The 16728-nt window shown below is 52.5% G+C and overlaps 7 protein-coding genes across 7 annotated transcripts; 4 read left to right on the forward strand and 3 right to left on the reverse strand.

Annotated features, from left to right (window-relative positions):
* The first annotated feature begins 16 nt into the window (after window positions 1-16).
* On the forward strand, window positions 17-2194 carry PV05_10892 (uncharacterized protein). The gene is made up of 4 exons (XM_013454323.1): window positions 17-490; window positions 538-1202; window positions 1252-1837; window positions 1889-2194. Exons 1-4 carry the CDS (start codon window positions 423-425, stop codon window positions 2025-2027), a joined length of 1458 nt encoding a protein of 485 aa, XP_013309777.1. The 5' UTR covers window positions 17-422; the 3' UTR covers window positions 2028-2194.
* A 174-nt stretch (window positions 2195-2368) lies between these two features.
* Window positions 2369-3683, forward strand: PV05_10893 (uncharacterized protein). The gene is made up of 5 exons (XM_013454324.1): window positions 2369-2623; window positions 2677-2724; window positions 2809-2833; window positions 3096-3353; window positions 3528-3683. Exons 1-5 carry the CDS (start codon window positions 2517-2519, stop codon window positions 3618-3620), a joined length of 531 nt encoding a protein of 176 aa, XP_013309778.1. The 5' UTR covers window positions 2369-2516; the 3' UTR covers window positions 3621-3683.
* Window positions 3684-4573: 890 nt separating this feature from the next.
* Window positions 4574-7737, reverse strand: PV05_10894 (uncharacterized protein). Its single transcript, XM_013454325.1, has one exon. The coding sequence runs from the start codon at window positions 6834-6836 to the stop codon at window positions 4800-4802; it is 2037 nt and encodes a 678-aa protein (XP_013309779.1). The 5' UTR covers window positions 6837-7737; the 3' UTR covers window positions 4574-4799.
* A 270-nt stretch (window positions 7738-8007) lies between these two features.
* On the forward strand, window positions 8008-9765 carry PV05_10895 (uncharacterized protein). The gene is made up of 3 exons (XM_013454326.1): window positions 8008-8266; window positions 8334-9346; window positions 9405-9765. The coding sequence occupies exons 1-3, from the start codon at window positions 8156-8158 to the stop codon at window positions 9547-9549; spliced, it is 1269 nt and encodes a 422-aa protein (XP_013309780.1). The 5' UTR covers window positions 8008-8155; the 3' UTR covers window positions 9550-9765.
* A 179-nt stretch (window positions 9766-9944) lies between these two features.
* On the reverse strand, window positions 9945-11885 carry PV05_10896 (uncharacterized protein; the record flags this gene model as incomplete). The annotated part of the gene is made up of 1 exon (XM_013454327.1): window positions 9945-11885. The coding sequence occupies one exon, from the start codon at window positions 11883-11885 to the stop codon at window positions 9945-9947; it is 1941 nt and encodes a 646-aa protein (XP_013309781.1).
* Window positions 11886-12452: 567 nt separating this feature from the next.
* On the reverse strand, window positions 12453-13556 carry PV05_10897 (uncharacterized protein; the record flags this gene model as incomplete). Its single annotated transcript, XM_013454328.1, has 3 exons — window positions 12453-13187; window positions 13248-13433; window positions 13491-13556. The coding sequence occupies 3 exons, from the start codon at window positions 13554-13556 to the stop codon at window positions 12453-12455; spliced, it is 987 nt and encodes a 328-aa protein (XP_013309782.1).
* A 324-nt stretch (window positions 13557-13880) lies between these two features.
* Window positions 13881-15505, forward strand: PV05_10898 (uncharacterized protein). Its single transcript, XM_013454329.1, has 4 exons — window positions 13881-14091; window positions 14142-14390; window positions 14449-14944; window positions 14997-15505. Exons 2-4 carry the CDS (start codon window positions 14381-14383, stop codon window positions 15241-15243), a joined length of 753 nt encoding a protein of 250 aa, XP_013309783.1. The 5' UTR covers window positions 13881-14091; window positions 14142-14380; the 3' UTR covers window positions 15244-15505.
* The last annotated feature ends 1223 nt before the right edge of the window (window positions 15506-16728 follow it).

Here is a 16728-nt window from a genome sequence, read left to right on the forward strand (position 1 = left end):
TCCCAGCTCTTGGTGTCCAACCTTCGCACAACGGGAAATCTCCCTCCGCAACCAATCCGGTAGACGAAGCTGGATATCTTGGTGGAGAGTCCCAGAGGACGAGATCAAGGGTAAATTCTGGCATATCTCCCATGGTCGAAGAATGAATGGGACGTGATACAAATATCTGGAGTCATGGCCTTTTGATATATATTCTATCGTTCGCCAGACACAACCCGACCGATGTCGCCGTCTTAGAGTGTGTCATAAGAAAGACATCAGTCGGAGACTGCACTGTGAAGGTTCTGTCGCGGTTTGTCCCTTTCATGCGTTTGACTCTCCTTGTGCTATATATATATTGTCGCCCTCTGGCCATCAGCGCACGCGGCAACATCACCGTATTTCGACAGACGACAACATATATCATATTTGCTTAATCAATCATGGTCAGAGACGTTGCTCCTAAGGCAGGGTTGCCTGCTGATTTCCTCTGGGGCTTTGCTACAGCAGCGTACGTCTTCCATTTACACTACCTTTCCGACTACTGACATGCAACAGATATCAAATTGAAGGTGGTGCCACAGCAGACGGTCGAGGCCCTTCGATATGGGACACATTCTGCAAAACTCCCGGCAAGATCGCTGACGGCAGTTCTGGCGATGTTGCCTGCGACTCATATCACCGCACAGCACAAGACATCGAATTGCTCAAGAAGACTGGCGCTCAAGCATACCGATTCTCCATCTCATGGTCCCGCGTCATTCCCAAGGGTGGCCGTAATGACCCTGTCAATCAAGCCGGCATAGACTTCTACGTCAAACTCGTAGATGACCTCCTTGCAGCTGGCATTACACCCTTTGTCACTCTCCTCCATTGGGATCTCCCAGACGAGCTCTACAAGCGGTACGGCGGGTACCTGAACAAGGACGAATTCGTCGCTGATTTCGCCAACTATTCCCGTGTCATATTCGAAGCCATGGGTCCTCGCGTCAAGCACTGGATCACATTCAACGAGCCTTTCTGCAGTGCTATTCTCGGGTACAATTACGGTGTCATGGCCCCGGGACACACCAGCGATCGCAAGAAAAGCCCTATTGGTGACAGCAGTACCGAGCCCTGGATCGTCGGGCACAATATCCTCGTGGCGCATGCACACGCCGTCAAGGTCTACCGCGAAGAGTTCAAGCCGAAGTTCGGTGGCGAAATTGGTATCACGCTGAACGGTAAGTCGTCCTTTCCTCCACTAACCGTCTCTAACATCACTGCTTGCAGGAGACTGGACGGAACCATGGGACCCGAACGACGAACAAGACCGCCTCGCATGTGACCGCAAAATCGAGTTCTCGATCTGTTGGTTTGCGGACCCCGTCTACTTTGGACGCTACCCTGAGAGCATGGTCAAGCAGCTTGGCAACCGACTGCCCACATTCACGGAGGAAGAGAGCAAGCTGCTCGCGGGCTCGAACGACTTCTACGGCATGAACCACTACTGTGCGAACTACGTCCGGCATCGCGACGGGGACGCAGATCCGAATGACTTTAGCGGCAACTTGGATATCTTGATGGAAGACAAGCACGGCAATATCATTGGTCCCGAGACACAAAGTTTCTGGCTGCGCCCGCATGCTCCGGGTTTTAGGAAACTCATGAAGTGGTTGAGCGATCGGTACGGGCGGCCGAAGATATATGTCACGGAGAATGGGACCAGTATCAAGGGTGAGAACGACCTGTCGATGGAGGAGATCTTGGAGGATGATTTCCGGTTGGAGTATTTCCGCAGTTACATCACGGCCATGGCGGAGGCGGTGGCCGAGGATGGGTGTGATTGTCGCGGATATATGGCTTGGAGTCTTATGGAGTGAGTATTGTCCTTTCCTTGGAGGACGGATGGATGCTAACATGTGTGTAGCAACTTCGAATGGGCCGAGGGATATGAGACGAGGTTCGGGGTCACGTATGTCGACTATGAGAATGGGCAGAAGCGGTATCCGAAGAAGAGTGCCCTCGAGCTGAAGAATATCTTCGATCAGTATATTGGCAAGGTGTAGTCCAACCTTGGTAGACTGTGGAGTGGATGTTGTGTTGGGATGATTTTCGTTCGACCACGTAAGGTGCCAGCTGGGGAAATTGGTTAGACTGTGTGGTGAGGGTCCATTTCGGCCGATGGTTTCATTGCAATAATGGTTGGCAATTCAATCAATGGACTTCTAAATAAGGTCTCTCGCGGCTTGTAGAGGTGTGGGAGAAGGAAAGATGTCCCGGAAGAACATAATCCCGTCGCGATTCTCAAGGCGTGTCAAGGCTAGCCTGTTTTGGGTATCTGAAGGCTCCGGCATATCGGCGAGTCCAGACTCCGACCAGGTGCCGGCGACTACTAGTACTGGTCTTACCCATCCATTGAGGCCACTGTCACTGTTACCGCCAACGGAGAAACTATATAAATTGTCTTTGCTGGCCTGCCTCGTGCTACATTGACCATCATCGCTGGCAGGAGACACCATTGTTTTACGACTGTTGCGAAGCGAGGGAAAGCGAAAATGGAAACTCCAACAGTCCCGATCAACTTCGTCCCTGCGACCTCCGGCGAGACCTTCAAAGTCGGAACGATCACCATTCGCATCATGGAAGACGGATCACGGACAGAGTGAGCGAGCAGACTCACTTCGATGGCGGACATCTACTGATGGCGTCGTCAAGCAATCGTATAGGCTCAGCAGAGTTCACTGTTCCGCCGCATACTTCAGGGTACGCTCATCCTCGGTGGACTTGCTGCTATGCGTCGCCGAATTGAAGGTGGGATTCAAGCTGACGCGATTTGACCATCTACAGGCCTCCGCCGCACTGGCATGAGATGGTAAGCCACCCCTCTTGAACGCGCTGGCTCTCCTCTTTCCCTTCACCGCATTTACACCTCTCACTACTCCGTACCTTCTCATCAATCCATGACACCTTGCTGTGGCCCACACTGAGACCAACACGTCCTACTGCTTTCTCCAGCCACTTCTACTCCCTGGTCATACTACCCTAGCTTGCCCGACCTTTGCCTCCACTTGCTCTCGATGCTTTCAGTCCGTACAATACTAGTAGGTACTCGCACTGACCGAGTCCCACGGTAGCACGACGAAACCTTCCTGGTAACGCAAGGCACATTACGCTTCCATGCATTGAATGGTCAAACCGTCGACGCAAAGCTGGGGGACTACGTCACGGTACCGACACGCTCACCGCATACGTTCTCCAATCCGTACGACGAGGAGGCCAAGTTCTTCAACACGTACACGCCGGCGTTTTATATCAATTACTTCAAACTCCTTGCGACGCTGGGGGAGTCCGGGAAGCCGATGAATCCGGAGGCCAACCGGAGAGCCATGGCGGTGAGTTTGAAAATTCCTTGGTTTCTTCCTTGCCGGCTGCGCAAAGGTGGCAGACAAGTCACCCTCGTGATTGAGGATCAGTGGCGACAATAAATGTGGCTGGCTGTTGCGGAGTGTTGAGAATTTCTCTAACGTGAAGGAATGCTTTTTTACTGACGACAACCCCTTAACTAGTACTTCGCCACGATTGGCATCGCCGATGATGAGATGCAGATGGACAAGAAGCAGTTCTATGGTGACGGGGAGAAGAAAGTGGGCGGAGCATGATTGTATGCTGAGAGATACTAGTTCGAGACAATTGAATGATTATGCGGGCACCGCCTAGCATTGTTTTGTTTTGTTCGTTAGAACGTGATAACTTGACAAGCGCAAATGCCGTCTTGGCTATGCAGATGTAGTTCCTACACGGTAAATCTGCAACAGGTCTACCACCTAAATGGTCGTGAGGTATGGTGTTCATTATCACCGCTAACCCATGAGTGCCTGAACGCGCAGCTTTACCATGCTCAGTGATAGGCGTCAGAAGGACGCTAGACTAACCAGACCGACTGGGGCAGTACGACGGGGCCAGTGGTAGAGGCATCGCAGAAGACTGAGTTCGCGAGAGGGTAGCTTTGCTGTGATGGAGTTTGGACATGAAGCTGCACGCTGGCAAGAAAAGGGGGAAGTAAATACCTAAGGGGAGGAGGACACCGATGGAAGTAGCATCGCAAACCGCTAGGTGCGCGATAGTGAGGCCCTGCTCGTATCTGAAATGGTGCTGTGAAGGCCGTTAGTGTTAAGTGATGTTTGTGAGAGGTTATGAGGATAAGGAGGGCCGCAGGTATTACTAGTACCATCACGATATGACTGAGTGTGTGCGGAGTGATGCTTTGGCGCCCTGTTCGAATAAATGGGATATTCACTGGAAGCACGCTTGCGGATGAAGATATCTTTGACTAGTAGGTAGACAACCTCCATCTTTCGCTCTGTTTCGAGTCCCTGTACAGTACACAGGACGCCTACTCGCAGACAAAGGATCCTTAATGCTGCCGTCTGAGGTAGATTGGGACCTCTCAAGAATACTCTCAAGAATACCAATGTTCTCTTGTCAATGCCAATGTTCTCTTGAGCGATCCAGCCGCATTCTCCGACCAACCTACCTGGTCAAGACAACGACGGCAACAATATTTTATTAGCCACGGCTAGATCAAAGCATCGAGTAGTCGGTTGCCCTATACTAGTGTGAATGTATATCATATTGCTGTACCTCCCTACGTATGAACACCAAGTTGGATACCTACCTGGTACCTAAGGTACTTCATCTTCATCTTCGTCTTCCGCATTCTGCCGTAGCTCTAACATCTCCTTTATATACGATGCCAGTAATAATAAGTAACTGTCCGCTGTGCGCTATAACACCATCCGTCCACACCCATCGCCCATCTACTAGGACTGTATCCCCATCTACAACTTCGCCTTCCCTTCCTCTATCCTCTTCCAACTCTCGCGATCCAAACTCTTATACCTCTCCTCCTCCAGGTCGAGCCAATACTTATTTCCGCCCTTGCCCTTGTCCTTGCCCTTGCCCGAAGCATCTGCATCTGCATCTACATCTGCCCACTCGATATTCTTGACCACATTCTTCGCATGCTTGAACGTATCACCGACATCGACCAACTCCTCCCTGATCATGACGAGCCTGGGCACCGCATACTTGGGCACGCCTTTACTCCTCAGAGCCTTGAACAAGCCGGCCACAAACACCTTTTCAGTGCTCGCACCACGCCCTTGCTTCTCACTCTCCTTGTCATTGTTGTTGTCCAAAACGATCAACGCCGTGCCCGCCTGCCCATCGTACCCATCCAGCCTCCTGCCCACGACGACGGCATCCTTGACGCCCGGCAATTCCGAAATGAAACCCCGGACCTCACCGGCCGACACATTCTCGCCCATCCACCTATACGTGTCGCCGATGCGATCGACGAACTTGACCCAGTTGTCCGGCTCCTGCACGAGCAGATCCCCACTGCGCTGGTACACGTCGCCCTTCTCAAACACATCGCGGAGGATTTTCTTCTCCGTGGCCTCCCTGTTCCCGTGGTAATCCGTGTACGTGGCCAGATCTCTGATGCGGGCGATGGCCTCGCCGGGCTCGCCCTTGGCCGCGACAATACACCAACCGGTTTCTTTGTCGCGCACCGGCATCTCCGTCTCATAATCGAACTTGATGATATACTGCTGGCCCTTATCAAACACCTTTTTCCGGAGTATGCCCATGTACCCGACCCTCCCGGCACCGGGGCGTCCACGCTTGTGAACATTATCGAACCGCACAAGGCCCTCGGTCGACCGATAGAATTCCCGGACTTCTGGCACGTCGAACCGCTTCTGGAACTCGACCCACACATCCTTCTGCAGACCGTTGCCCGCGGCGACAAGCACGCGATGATCCCGATCGTACCGTCCAGGCGGTGTCGCGAGTATGAACCGCACAAGCTCGCCGACGTACAAGATGCGCGTGGCCCGCGACTCGTGCGCGTCCTTCCAGAAATTGCGCGCGCTGAACCGGCGCGCCAGACAGAAGCACCCGCTCTGCGACACGCTGTAGCACAGGCCCGTGAAGAAGGTCGTCCCGTGGAACAACGGCATGCAACTGTACGTGCGCAGGCCGTCCAGGTATTTTTTCGGATGCGCGTGGTCTGGCGACGTCGTCACCGACACGACGCAGATCAGCGCGTTCTTGACGCTGCATGCCTTGGGCTTGCCCGTCGTGCCGGACGTGTAGATCAGCGCAGCGACACTGGCCAGAGTCTTGGGCGGTACGGGCGGGAGATTGAGACTCGGCGGTGACAACTGCTGTCCGTTTTCGTGATCGGGAACATAAAACGGGAACTCCATCACGTTTGGTTCTGAAAGCGTTGAAAACGCCGCGCTGGACGGGAAGGAGCCCAGGTTCAATCGGACTGTTCTGATACTGTCCGTGTCGGTGTCCGACAGCGACTTTGCAACGGAGGCGGCGTGCGCGGCGAGGTCGGGCGTGGTCAGGATCAAGTTGGCCCGGGGCAGTCGGACGCAGTGCAGCAGCGTCTCGTCGCGCAGGGCGTTGTTGATCAGCGCCGGCGCCGCGCCTAGCCGGGTCAGCGCGAACACGGTGAACAGCATCTCCGGGCAGTTGGTCATGAAGACGGCCACGATGTCGCCGTCCCGCACGCCCAGCGTGTGGTGCAGGCCGAGCGCGAGCTCGTCGACTTGCTGCTTCATGGCCCGGTAGTTCCACGTGCGGCCTTCGAACCAGAGCGCGTCGGCCGTCGGGTCCGCCAGTTCGAGCATCCGGTACAGGTGCGGTGATGCGGGGCCGAGCCTGTCCAGAAATTGCGGGAAGCGTTTGGTGAAAGACGCGTCGAGCCGGTATTGTTGGAGGTCGCGAGTTATGCCGAGCGAGTGGTCCGCGTAGAGCAGCAAGCTTGCTGCTGCGGCCGTGGAGGCGGCGATGGTGGCCATGGTTGAGGAGCTCTGGTCGATTCTTGCTGCTCGCTACGCTTGGATTGGGGTCTCTCCAGAGTCGAGAGTGAATGGCTGTCCGCCTGTGGGTGGAGGAGGAGGAGGAGGAGGTGGTGGTGGTAGTTTGTTCGAGGTAGCAAACGCAAGTAAAGAATTGGTGCCGTGTTCAAAAGAGGGGATTCTAATAACTTGTCCGTAGCTCGTGTCAGGAGGGATGGCAGTCAGTCAAATTGAGCCGTTTGCAACGGGATACACTTTGACTTTGACAAAGGTTCAAACGCTGTGATGCTGATGCCTCGGTCAAAAGTGCCCCAGTAGCTCCCGTATACAGCTGCCGGTCGGGTCCAAATGTCGACTTTGCTCGACGGGAAGGAATAGCTCCGGCTGCGGCCTGATTGATACAAGTATGTGGCAGAACGCCAGAGACTCGGATGCCTCGTATATTTGTTTGCGGGCGGAAGGCTTTGGGGAGCGAGCCTGATTAAAAGAACTGTACGTAGTAGATTGCCGACTTCCAGGAGTAGTAGCCTAGCTGTTTGGTTGCTTAGTTGTCGGTAAGCCAGTTCACGGTCCGAAGCCTGTTGCTTAGGGGCCTCAAACCCCCCCACACAGGTTGGTCGGTGATCGTCAAACAGTCCTGACCGGACTTGAAGCAATTACTTCGGAGTAGAGAGGTGATTTTGCTTCTGAAGAGGGAGGGAGGATGCTTCTCTGTAGACTGAAGATGTATCAAACCACGAGATGGAGAGCTTTGGTCTTTCCCGTCAAGACTCAACATGCTGGGGAGTTCCATGGAGGCAGTGTGGAGGTGGGGCTGGGACTGTACTGGATACAGTGGTACTCCGTTTATCGTGGAAGCTCGTCCAGGCGATGCTGGAGTGCTGGAGTGCTTACATACGCGTGATGCGCTTCGGGCACAGCTCTGCGAGCGCGGAAACATCCGGCGACGCGTAGTGCAGTGGTGATAGGGGTGGCACTGGGTGGCCAAGGATGAACTCGGCTGGTGGAGGAGGCGCCCAGAAAAGAGGATCCAACGGCAGTTGAAGTCGGAAACAGTCCGTCCAGGCAGATGGCACCTGGGTGGTACAGTAGGCACACAGAGAAGACCGGCACTGTCATTGAGCCGAGGCATCTTTTCGATATCAAACACCATCCCGATCCTGGCCGTTTTCTGATCACTGAACAGATTCTCCATAGAAGTACGAGTAGTATCGTCTGAAAAAGATAGCAGATCTTCCGGGTCCTTGTCTTTCAAGTCTTCCAACTCTTCCTTTGTATAGCATTTCTACTCGGTACAACCGCAGGTACAGGTAGACAGAATGAGTGCACAACAGCGACTCCAGAACATCTCGGGCCACATTCACTCCAGCGCCACCACGACGCAGTCACCGGGCCTGAAGAAAATCCTCGAAAAGAACCCAGATGACATTGTCTGTGCCCAACTCATAACTCATTTTTCCTAAAAAGAGATCCTGACTGACTGACCGATGGTCCTAGGTAATAACATGCGCCACGCGCACGCCCCTGACCAAAGCCCGTAAAGGCGGGCTTAAAGACACACCGACCGACGAGCTGCTCATCCACGTTCTCAAGGCGCTCAAGAGCAAATCCCAAATCGATCCATCAAAGGTCGACGACGTGTGCATCGGCAACGTCCTGCAACCCGCGCCAGGCTTCGCGGCACGCAGCGCCGTGCTCGCCGCCGGGTTCCCTGTATCCACAGCGGCCAATGTGGTCTCGCGCTTCTGCAGCTCGGGCTTGCTCTCGATCCAGACGGTCGCCGGCAGCATCACGACGGGCGCGATCGAAGTCGGCATCGCCATCGGGTGCGAGAGCATGTCGACCAACCCCGACAAACCACCCCCGATGAGCGACATGGTCATGTCGCACCCCGTGGCCAAGGACAACGTTATGCCCATGGGCTGGACGTCGGAGAACGTCGCCCACGATTTCCACGTGTCCCGTGAAGCTCAGGACAAGTACGCCGCGATGTCTCATAACCGCGCCGAACGGGCCCAGCGCGAGGGCTGGTCGGCCGATGAGATCTCTCCGCTCACCACAAAGTGGGTTGATCCGAAGACCAATCAATCCCAGACAATCACCGTGGACAAGGACGACGGCATCAGGCCCGGCACCACATACGAGGGCCTCGCGAAGATCAGGTCGGCGTTCCCCCAGTGGGGTGGCACCACGACGGGCGGGAATGCGAGTCAACTTACCGACGGTGCGGCGGCGGTGTTGATGATGAAGCGTTCGACAGCGGAGAAGTTGGGACAGCCCGTCATTGCAAAGTATGTCAAGAGCACTGTTGTCGGGCTTGAGCCGAGGATCATGGGCATCGGCCCCAGCTTTGCCATTCCCAAAATCCTCGAGCTCACGGGCCTGACGAAGCAAGACATTGACCTTTTTGAAATCAATGAGGCCTTTGCGAGTATGTATGTGTACTGTGTGGAGAAGTTAGGCCTGGATCTCGAGAAGGTGAATGTCCGAGGAGGAGCCATTGCCATTGGGTGAGTGCTAGTATTTCCCTTCGGACTACAGATGGAACTGTACTGACTGACGATATAGGCATCCGCTGGGCTGTACAGGCACGAGACAAGTTGTTACCGCCCTGTCTGAATTGAAGCGGAGGAAGGCCAAAGTGGCTGTGACGAGCATGTGTGTGGGCTCGGGTATGGGTATGGCTGGTGTCTTTGTCTCGGAAGAGTCGTGATCTATAGCGAATCCATTCCTTGGCCGTCGTGAAATGTGCGTGACTGTGGGAGTCATCATGACTTCAATACATGACTTGCATGAAGGCGTCCTTCCCTCATCTGCCAGACTCAGGCATTCCTCCCTTGCTCTAGGTGTGGGTGTGGTTAGCTATGGCTCTCCCTGGGGCTCTTAGGGAGACAATTAGACACTCTTCAACATGTAAGCTCAATTGATAGTAATTCCATTCATTTGTGTGGAACGCATGTAGAGTCTTAACAACATATTATGATCTCCATTTGACGGCAGCAGTCCCCATGCTGGACAGCCGCCTACGCTAAATTGCAACACCTGCGGCTATGCACATACCAAAGTCAGACGAATCTTCCAAATGCGGCCGCCCATGGGTCTCTCAGCTCATATCCGGCTTCTGCTGCGACTGTGACTCTGACTGCGACTCTGACTCCTGCTACTTCCACTGCCGGGACCTGATCGAATCCAGTCAACCATCATTCTGCCTTCCTTCAAGACTCCATCCACAGTCGAAGGAACATTGATAGATCGACTCCCGTCCGAATATCGTTCTCGCGGTTCGATTGAAGAACTCCTGCTTGTTCGTCGTGACATGCTCATTCTCCGAGGCGTGGTGACCGATGATACAGTGCGACTCGTATGACTGGTTTGCGTCGTACGTGTAGAAACAGTGGACGCCATTGTTGACGTTCTGTCTGTGCTCGCATCGACATTCGATGTCAAAGAGCTCGAGGTTTCGACCTCGGGAAAGCGGACACTATCGCTGGCACTTTGTGCTCGTCTCCTTCCGCGGAGAACATTACCTTCATGATGGATCCCGACGGTTGCTGGACCCCATCGTTCGGTATATCCTCTCCAAATGGCTTTGACTTCGTTGTCACGCTGTTTGAGCAGATTGTCTGCCTGGTCCTCCATTTGTAAGATTGCTTGAATATTTTCAGGTGACATGATCGTGGGTGATGTCGTAGTCGGCGATGCCGCACTTCGTGTCGCATTCGATGACGGCGAAGATGTGGCGGTGTTGTTACGGCCTGACTGATTAGCCGCATCCGGAGATTCGACATCAATGTCTTCTTGAAGCAGACTTAGCTGCAGTATGAGATTCTCCAATCGAGTGGTATATCGGGCCAAGATGTCTGATTCGGCCTCTCGGCGGTATGACAGGTCACAAATTGAGCATGCGCCCTCGATAATATAAATGCTGGGTATGATTGCTGGAAAGCTGGAGAAATATGCCCGTAGATGCAATGGCGGATATGCCAAGAGCTCATCATGGTATTTTACCAGGATAGGCTGCGCATTGAGTGGCCGCGACATGGGAGGAGATGTATGCTCACAGCTTGTATAGTGAAATGTGTCGGCATAAGCAATCTCAGGATCTGGTAAGCTGGGTCTTTGCGCTGATGGTCCCACAGAATTGCTGCGACGTCGAGATCTGATGTATTTTGGCTGGGTGGTCTTTGGTGGTATGGGTGTAGTATGCACTCCAGACACTTGTTGAACCGGAAGGTTTTGCTGGGTTGACGAGGGTTGCCGAGCTGGAGACATGGAATTCTTTTGAGGTGTTGGTTTCCTTGGAGATAGTTTGCCCAAAGATTCAAGCGTTGAGATACCTGCGATTTCCGTCCAAATGTCCACGACTGGTTTTTCAGCCAACACCGGCTCAGTGTGACGAGACTTTCCTAAGCTGGGACGTTGAGGAGAGACCACAGCATCTCTATTCTCACCGGGCAGCGGGTTCCCCAACTTGCTTGTTTCAGCGGTATTAAAAGCCGGTGGCTCTACTCTCTGGACATTCTTCCAACTGCTCGGGGGGTATTGAGCTCTCGGGGATCTTGACCGGCTTGATCTGCTGTTGAGCGAATCTGCATCAACATTCGTTGCAGGTGTAGGGGAAAGACGACCGACATTCGTTATGTCCGGTTGCAACCCGGAAGGATGTAGTTCGCCAATGTCTTTTGCTGGAGTGGTAGTTCTAGTCGACCGCCGAGACGATGGAGACCGTGATATGGTCACTGTGGGCCTGTGTTTGATAGAATCATGTCCTGCTGCGAGATTCTTCCCAACAGACGGGACGGGGCTGATCTCAAGCGTGTCTGGACGTTGGCCAACACCTCCTATTGTAAATCGACGTTTGTGGCGTAGTTGTCTGATTGGCTGATCTGAAGCAGTATCGGGCTCCTTGACTTTGGCTGTCGCTACATTCAAATTCACAACCGAAGTTGGCGATGTCGATTTCAATGCTGAAACCCGAGATTGTGTGATCTTGTTGGTCTTGGTCTTGACAGGCAAGAATAAGTCTGTATCTTGGAGCTTTGGAGCCATTGAGCGATCTGGTCGCGATTATCTCGTTGAAGTGAAATGCCCGCCAGATAAGTCTTTCGGTGAGAGACCATATGGCAGTCAAGATGGTGACCCAGGCATCCCTGACAGAAATCCTTTGTCCTCATGGACTTCGAGACATCCATTCTATATTTTCTTTATCGCGTCGCTGATACACGATGAAAAACAGACGACAGCTTTGTGTCTGGAATCTTTGTCGGGGTTAAAAGAAGCTCTGCATTTTAAATCAACTTCCAACCACAACCGATAGGCTCAAAATGGCAGGGTTGCAGGGATTTGAAACGTGTGATAAACCCAGGTTTGGGTAAGTCACAATTGAGACAACAGAATGGGGAAAGGTTCGATTTGTTGCTCCGCCCCAATCGAGGTTCTTGGTGGGAAGAACACGAAGAACCAAGTCGTACGGAGTAAGCAAGGGGCACATCTAGGTCGGAGTCACGTGCACGGTCCTGACTTGTCGGTTGTAGGGTCAACGATCCACTAAGCGAGATTGTCCAAACCATGACCCTGGTGAGGTCTTCCTTTCCATTGGACTTGAGACGTCGAGTGTCAATCTTCTTCAACACTTCCCGTCAAAATGATGGTGAGGTTCATGCGCCATCGAGCAACCTCATGTTCCAGAGCGCTCAGCTTGGCTGCTACACTCATCAAGCTGGGATCACCAGTCTCAACTCGTACTTTCTCGCGGACAATGACATCTTTTCGGCCACGCCATTCAAAGATTTCTCCCATCTCATCATGAGTGGGTGGTCTTGGTCCGAGACCTAACAGCTTCGACCTCAGATTAAATCCAGACAAAGAGAATGAGCCTTCTCCTGGGGTGCTTGGAGTGCCACCAGGAGATGTAGGAGCCAATGTCCTCACGGTGAGAACTAGGTTGGCCTCTTGGATGGTGAAATGTAAGCTGAGATATTCACTCAGTGGGGGTTGGAATATGTTCTCGTCGGCGCTGTTGGACCACCATTCTGCTCCTGGTATTGAAGCGTTCTCGGCGCCGGTCACGGGTCCTTTCAAACATGCCTTGGCTTCACGAAGATTGTCATGCAGGAGCCGCAATTGGCCGGAGATGAAGGATGAGTCTGTTGACTGACCAGTCCATCTAGAAATATCGATAATGTCGAGAGAGTCGTTGATACGTGATCGGACGGCTTGTAATTGAGGAAGGAGGATATCGGAAGATGAAGATGAGGATGAAGAGTGGAATATTAATCTCGTGGAAGGGGTGGACGTCGTAGTTCCTCTAGGAGTATTTGGTGGCAGTGTAGTCAGCCGGAGATGGATGTCCTATAGTCCGCATTCAGCCTTGCCAGTCGCTGTGGATGGAGGATTCCAGACTTAACATACTCCTTTGACAAGCTTCGTACCAATTCTAGTGACGAACCCTTTGACACTCTCGGATCGTAGTGACGAGAGTACCAGAGTCGAACCAGGCTCCTTTGTGGCCAATAAAGCAGCACATTCCTCCAGACCCTCTTTGAGGGCGCCCAGTGAATGTTGGAGAGACTTCAGCAGCCACTGGAGCTCGAGCTTCTGTTGTCCAAAGCGTCAATATAATATCCATACTATAGGCATTTTGTCCCACCGTACCAAAGAGTCTTCTTCCGCCTTGCGCAGTTCATCTGGAGGTATGGGAGGATAGACCCAGGTTGACATTTGACTTGTAGCATAGAGTTGGTGTAACGGAGGATATGATGGCAATCAAAGCTGGAGTGGCATATGGAGTGCCGTTGATAACATGAAGCAGTAGGTATGATGCCGTGACATCTGGTGATTTGAATCTGATCTGGGCGTTTTCGGCGGTGGAAGCATAGAGTTGAAGCTATTTGTCGCTAGTGTCGGGAACTAGCTCTATTGGGAATGGTCTGTAGTCATTTCCTGCTTGGTGGCTTTTTAGGTGGAAATCCAAATTGATGACGTGGTGGCCCCCGTGTGTTTTGTTCTGGTAGCACACCACGCACTCAGCTAGCTTGTTGGCACTACTTCTCGCTGCTCTCTCTGCTCTGCTCTGGGTGCGAAAGCTCTTCAATTTGCCTGCTACAGTACCTAGGTATCCGTACTGACGTCGAAAGAGGCCATTCAAGGCCATTTCTGATTGGACATCTCTTGTTTTCCTACCTGACCCTCTTCTCCACCATTCGTCAACACCCTACTCCTCCAGGTCATAACCAGCTGAAGCTCTTCCGTCTAGGTAACTGTGCTACCCATTCTTACCCGTGGGCCGTGGCTGATGACCCAAAGGTGACCTCATCCAAGACATCACAAGCCTTAGTTACAGACATACCACTCGAGCCACTACAAGAAGCCACTTCAACCCGACAACCCACATTTGCATCTTTTGCACCTCTGGCCGGTCCTCTTCCTCACCGATCCCTCGACAACCTACCTACCTACGCGACCTCCTTGCCCTTCCTGGCAGCCTTAGCACGCGACTGCGACCCTTTTACGAGTGTCGGCAAGCTCCCTCTATATCTTTCACAATGGCAGGTCGTATGTGAAACTCCGTCATGAGCTGGGAATTTTACGTGGACTGACACTTCTGGCGCAGGCGGCCTTTTCAGCCTGGTCTCCCTCATCCTGGTCGCCGGTGGCCTCCTGTTGATGTTTTTCATTCTTCTCGCCGGGGCAGTCGACGGTTCCCCTCTCAACAAATTTTATTTCCTCCAAGCAAACACCGGCAACATACCTGGTGCCCCTACAATAGCTCGATGGACGTATTGGAATGTCTGTGGTGTCCAGAACGGTCGCACTGTGTGTGGCAACCAAGGTTATTCAGATGTACATCCTGCGTTCCCTCTCGATCCCGCTTCGCATAGGAACTTTGACACTACGACGAACGTGCCTCGAAACTTTGTCCGGCACCATGGCTACTATTTTTACATGACTCGATTCATGTTTGCCTTTATGCTGATCGCCCTCTTCTTCGGCGTCTGCGCTTTGTTCACTGGACTGCTTGCGCTGTGCACCAGAATCGGCAGCTATCTCAGCGGATTGTTGACTATGATCGCCATGTTCTTCCAGGCGATAAATGCAGCTCTGATGACGTGAGTAGCAGCAAAAATTCAGAATTGTGTCCTGTGGCTAACAAGATGTCAGTGCTGCCTATGTCAAGGGTCGCGACAACTTCCGCAGAAACGGTCAAAGCGCTAATATTGGCAAATACGCTTTTGGGTTTGAATGGGCGGCTTTGGCCTGTTTCTTCCTCTCCACTATCCTTTTCTGCATCGGTGGGGGAGCTCGACGGGACAAGACTTCTTCTAAACGACGAGGATTTGGTGGAAAGAGATCCAGGAGCACCAGGAGCCGGGGCAGCTTCGTCCATGATAAGGAGTATGGGGCATAATAACGCCAGGTTGAGGGGAAGATGAGGGAAGAAAGTGTACTGAAGATGTGGAAGAAGACCACAGCATTTGTACGGAAGTTCCGGTCATTTGATGATGCCTGTTCATGACGCTCATTTCATGGAGTTTTTGGTGAAGGTTTACCGGAGACCAGCAAGGTCTTCATGTTGACGACATGTCATGCCAGACGCCAGACAAGTACTTATTGTATATTCATAATGTCTTTTGATGCAAGCCAATGCATATGTTCTCAACTAAAAGCAATGGAACGAATCTATTGATATTGGATCCGCTGAACTTGACCTCATACTCGTGGTGACTTGCGTTTGTGATGATTGAGCCATTCTATTCCTCGATGATCCGAAGATTCTTCAGGATATTCTGGGCTAAGTGTAAAAGTCAATCTGGACATCGTACCAGTTACCAGATGGATTCCGCTAACAGCCCCCAGCACCTTTGCACCTATATTGTATCGACCTTGTTGTGCATGATGCAACGTACTCCTGTGCAACATGATGGCATACGGCCTCGTCATGCCTCGAGTTCATAACTATTCGATCGAGAGTTCGGGGCTATTTCCAGTCAGAAAAACAACAATTAAACAAGAGAATCGCTTACTTCTGGAACCCCTCGCAGGATAATAGACGACTTGCAGCACAATGGCCAATATGGCTGTAATCGTGGCGATGCCCCCAAATACCGCGCCCATGATTGCTTCAGCCGGCCAAGCCATTGTCGCGGCCAGGGTTACTGTAGGTCAGGCTGTAGTGTGGGGGTGGCTCGGCCGGGGGTGCCTGTGAGACGCTGAGGCAATGGAGCCTAACTAGTGAAGGCTGCCTAAGGCTGAACGCTTGGAGGGGCCTGCTGATTGAAGGGATTCGAATCTTGGTGAGCTGGAAAGAGGAGGATTGAGAAAGGATGTTTCGGGTTCTTGTCCCCTATGAGAGGGATTCTGAGAGCACTTTTGAAGAAGAGAAAAAGACATCATGAAGGTGAGGATGGCCGAAAAGATATACTAGAAATCAACGACTTTTGATCGAGCAGGACAAAGCCACGTCCGGCCCCCTGGTCGACGGCCGGGCTGCGGATACCGCAGGCAGGAACCTCTAAAAGCAAAGGGCCAGGAAAAGCCAGGGTGGACGACGCGAAACTCGGGTCGCACAACTTCGGAGGGTGGTGTTCGCCTCACTGTTGTACCTATTAGCATGCACAGAGAGACACACAGAGACGGTCTCTAAGACCCACGGGTTGGGATGTTGTAAACCGCACGTTGCTGCCGCCGGCGGTCGTAGAAATCCATTGGCTTGGGAAGTTGGAAATACTATCACATATCAGGTCATAAGCACATGAGCACATGGGGGAATACAAAAGTCACATTTTCAGTGTTGTAAAAAAGGTCACCTTTGTAACAAGTCTAGCGTTGTAAGAAGAAGTCTACATGTTGTAAGAAGTCTACATGTTGTAAGAAGTCTACATGTTGTAAGAAG

Source organism: Exophiala xenobiotica (genome assembly GCF_000835505.1).
Source record: "Exophiala xenobiotica strain CBS 118157 unplaced genomic scaffold supercont1.7, whole genome shotgun sequence".
Taxonomy (NCBI): Eukaryota; Fungi; Ascomycota; class Eurotiomycetes; order Chaetothyriales; family Herpotrichiellaceae; genus Exophiala; species Exophiala xenobiotica.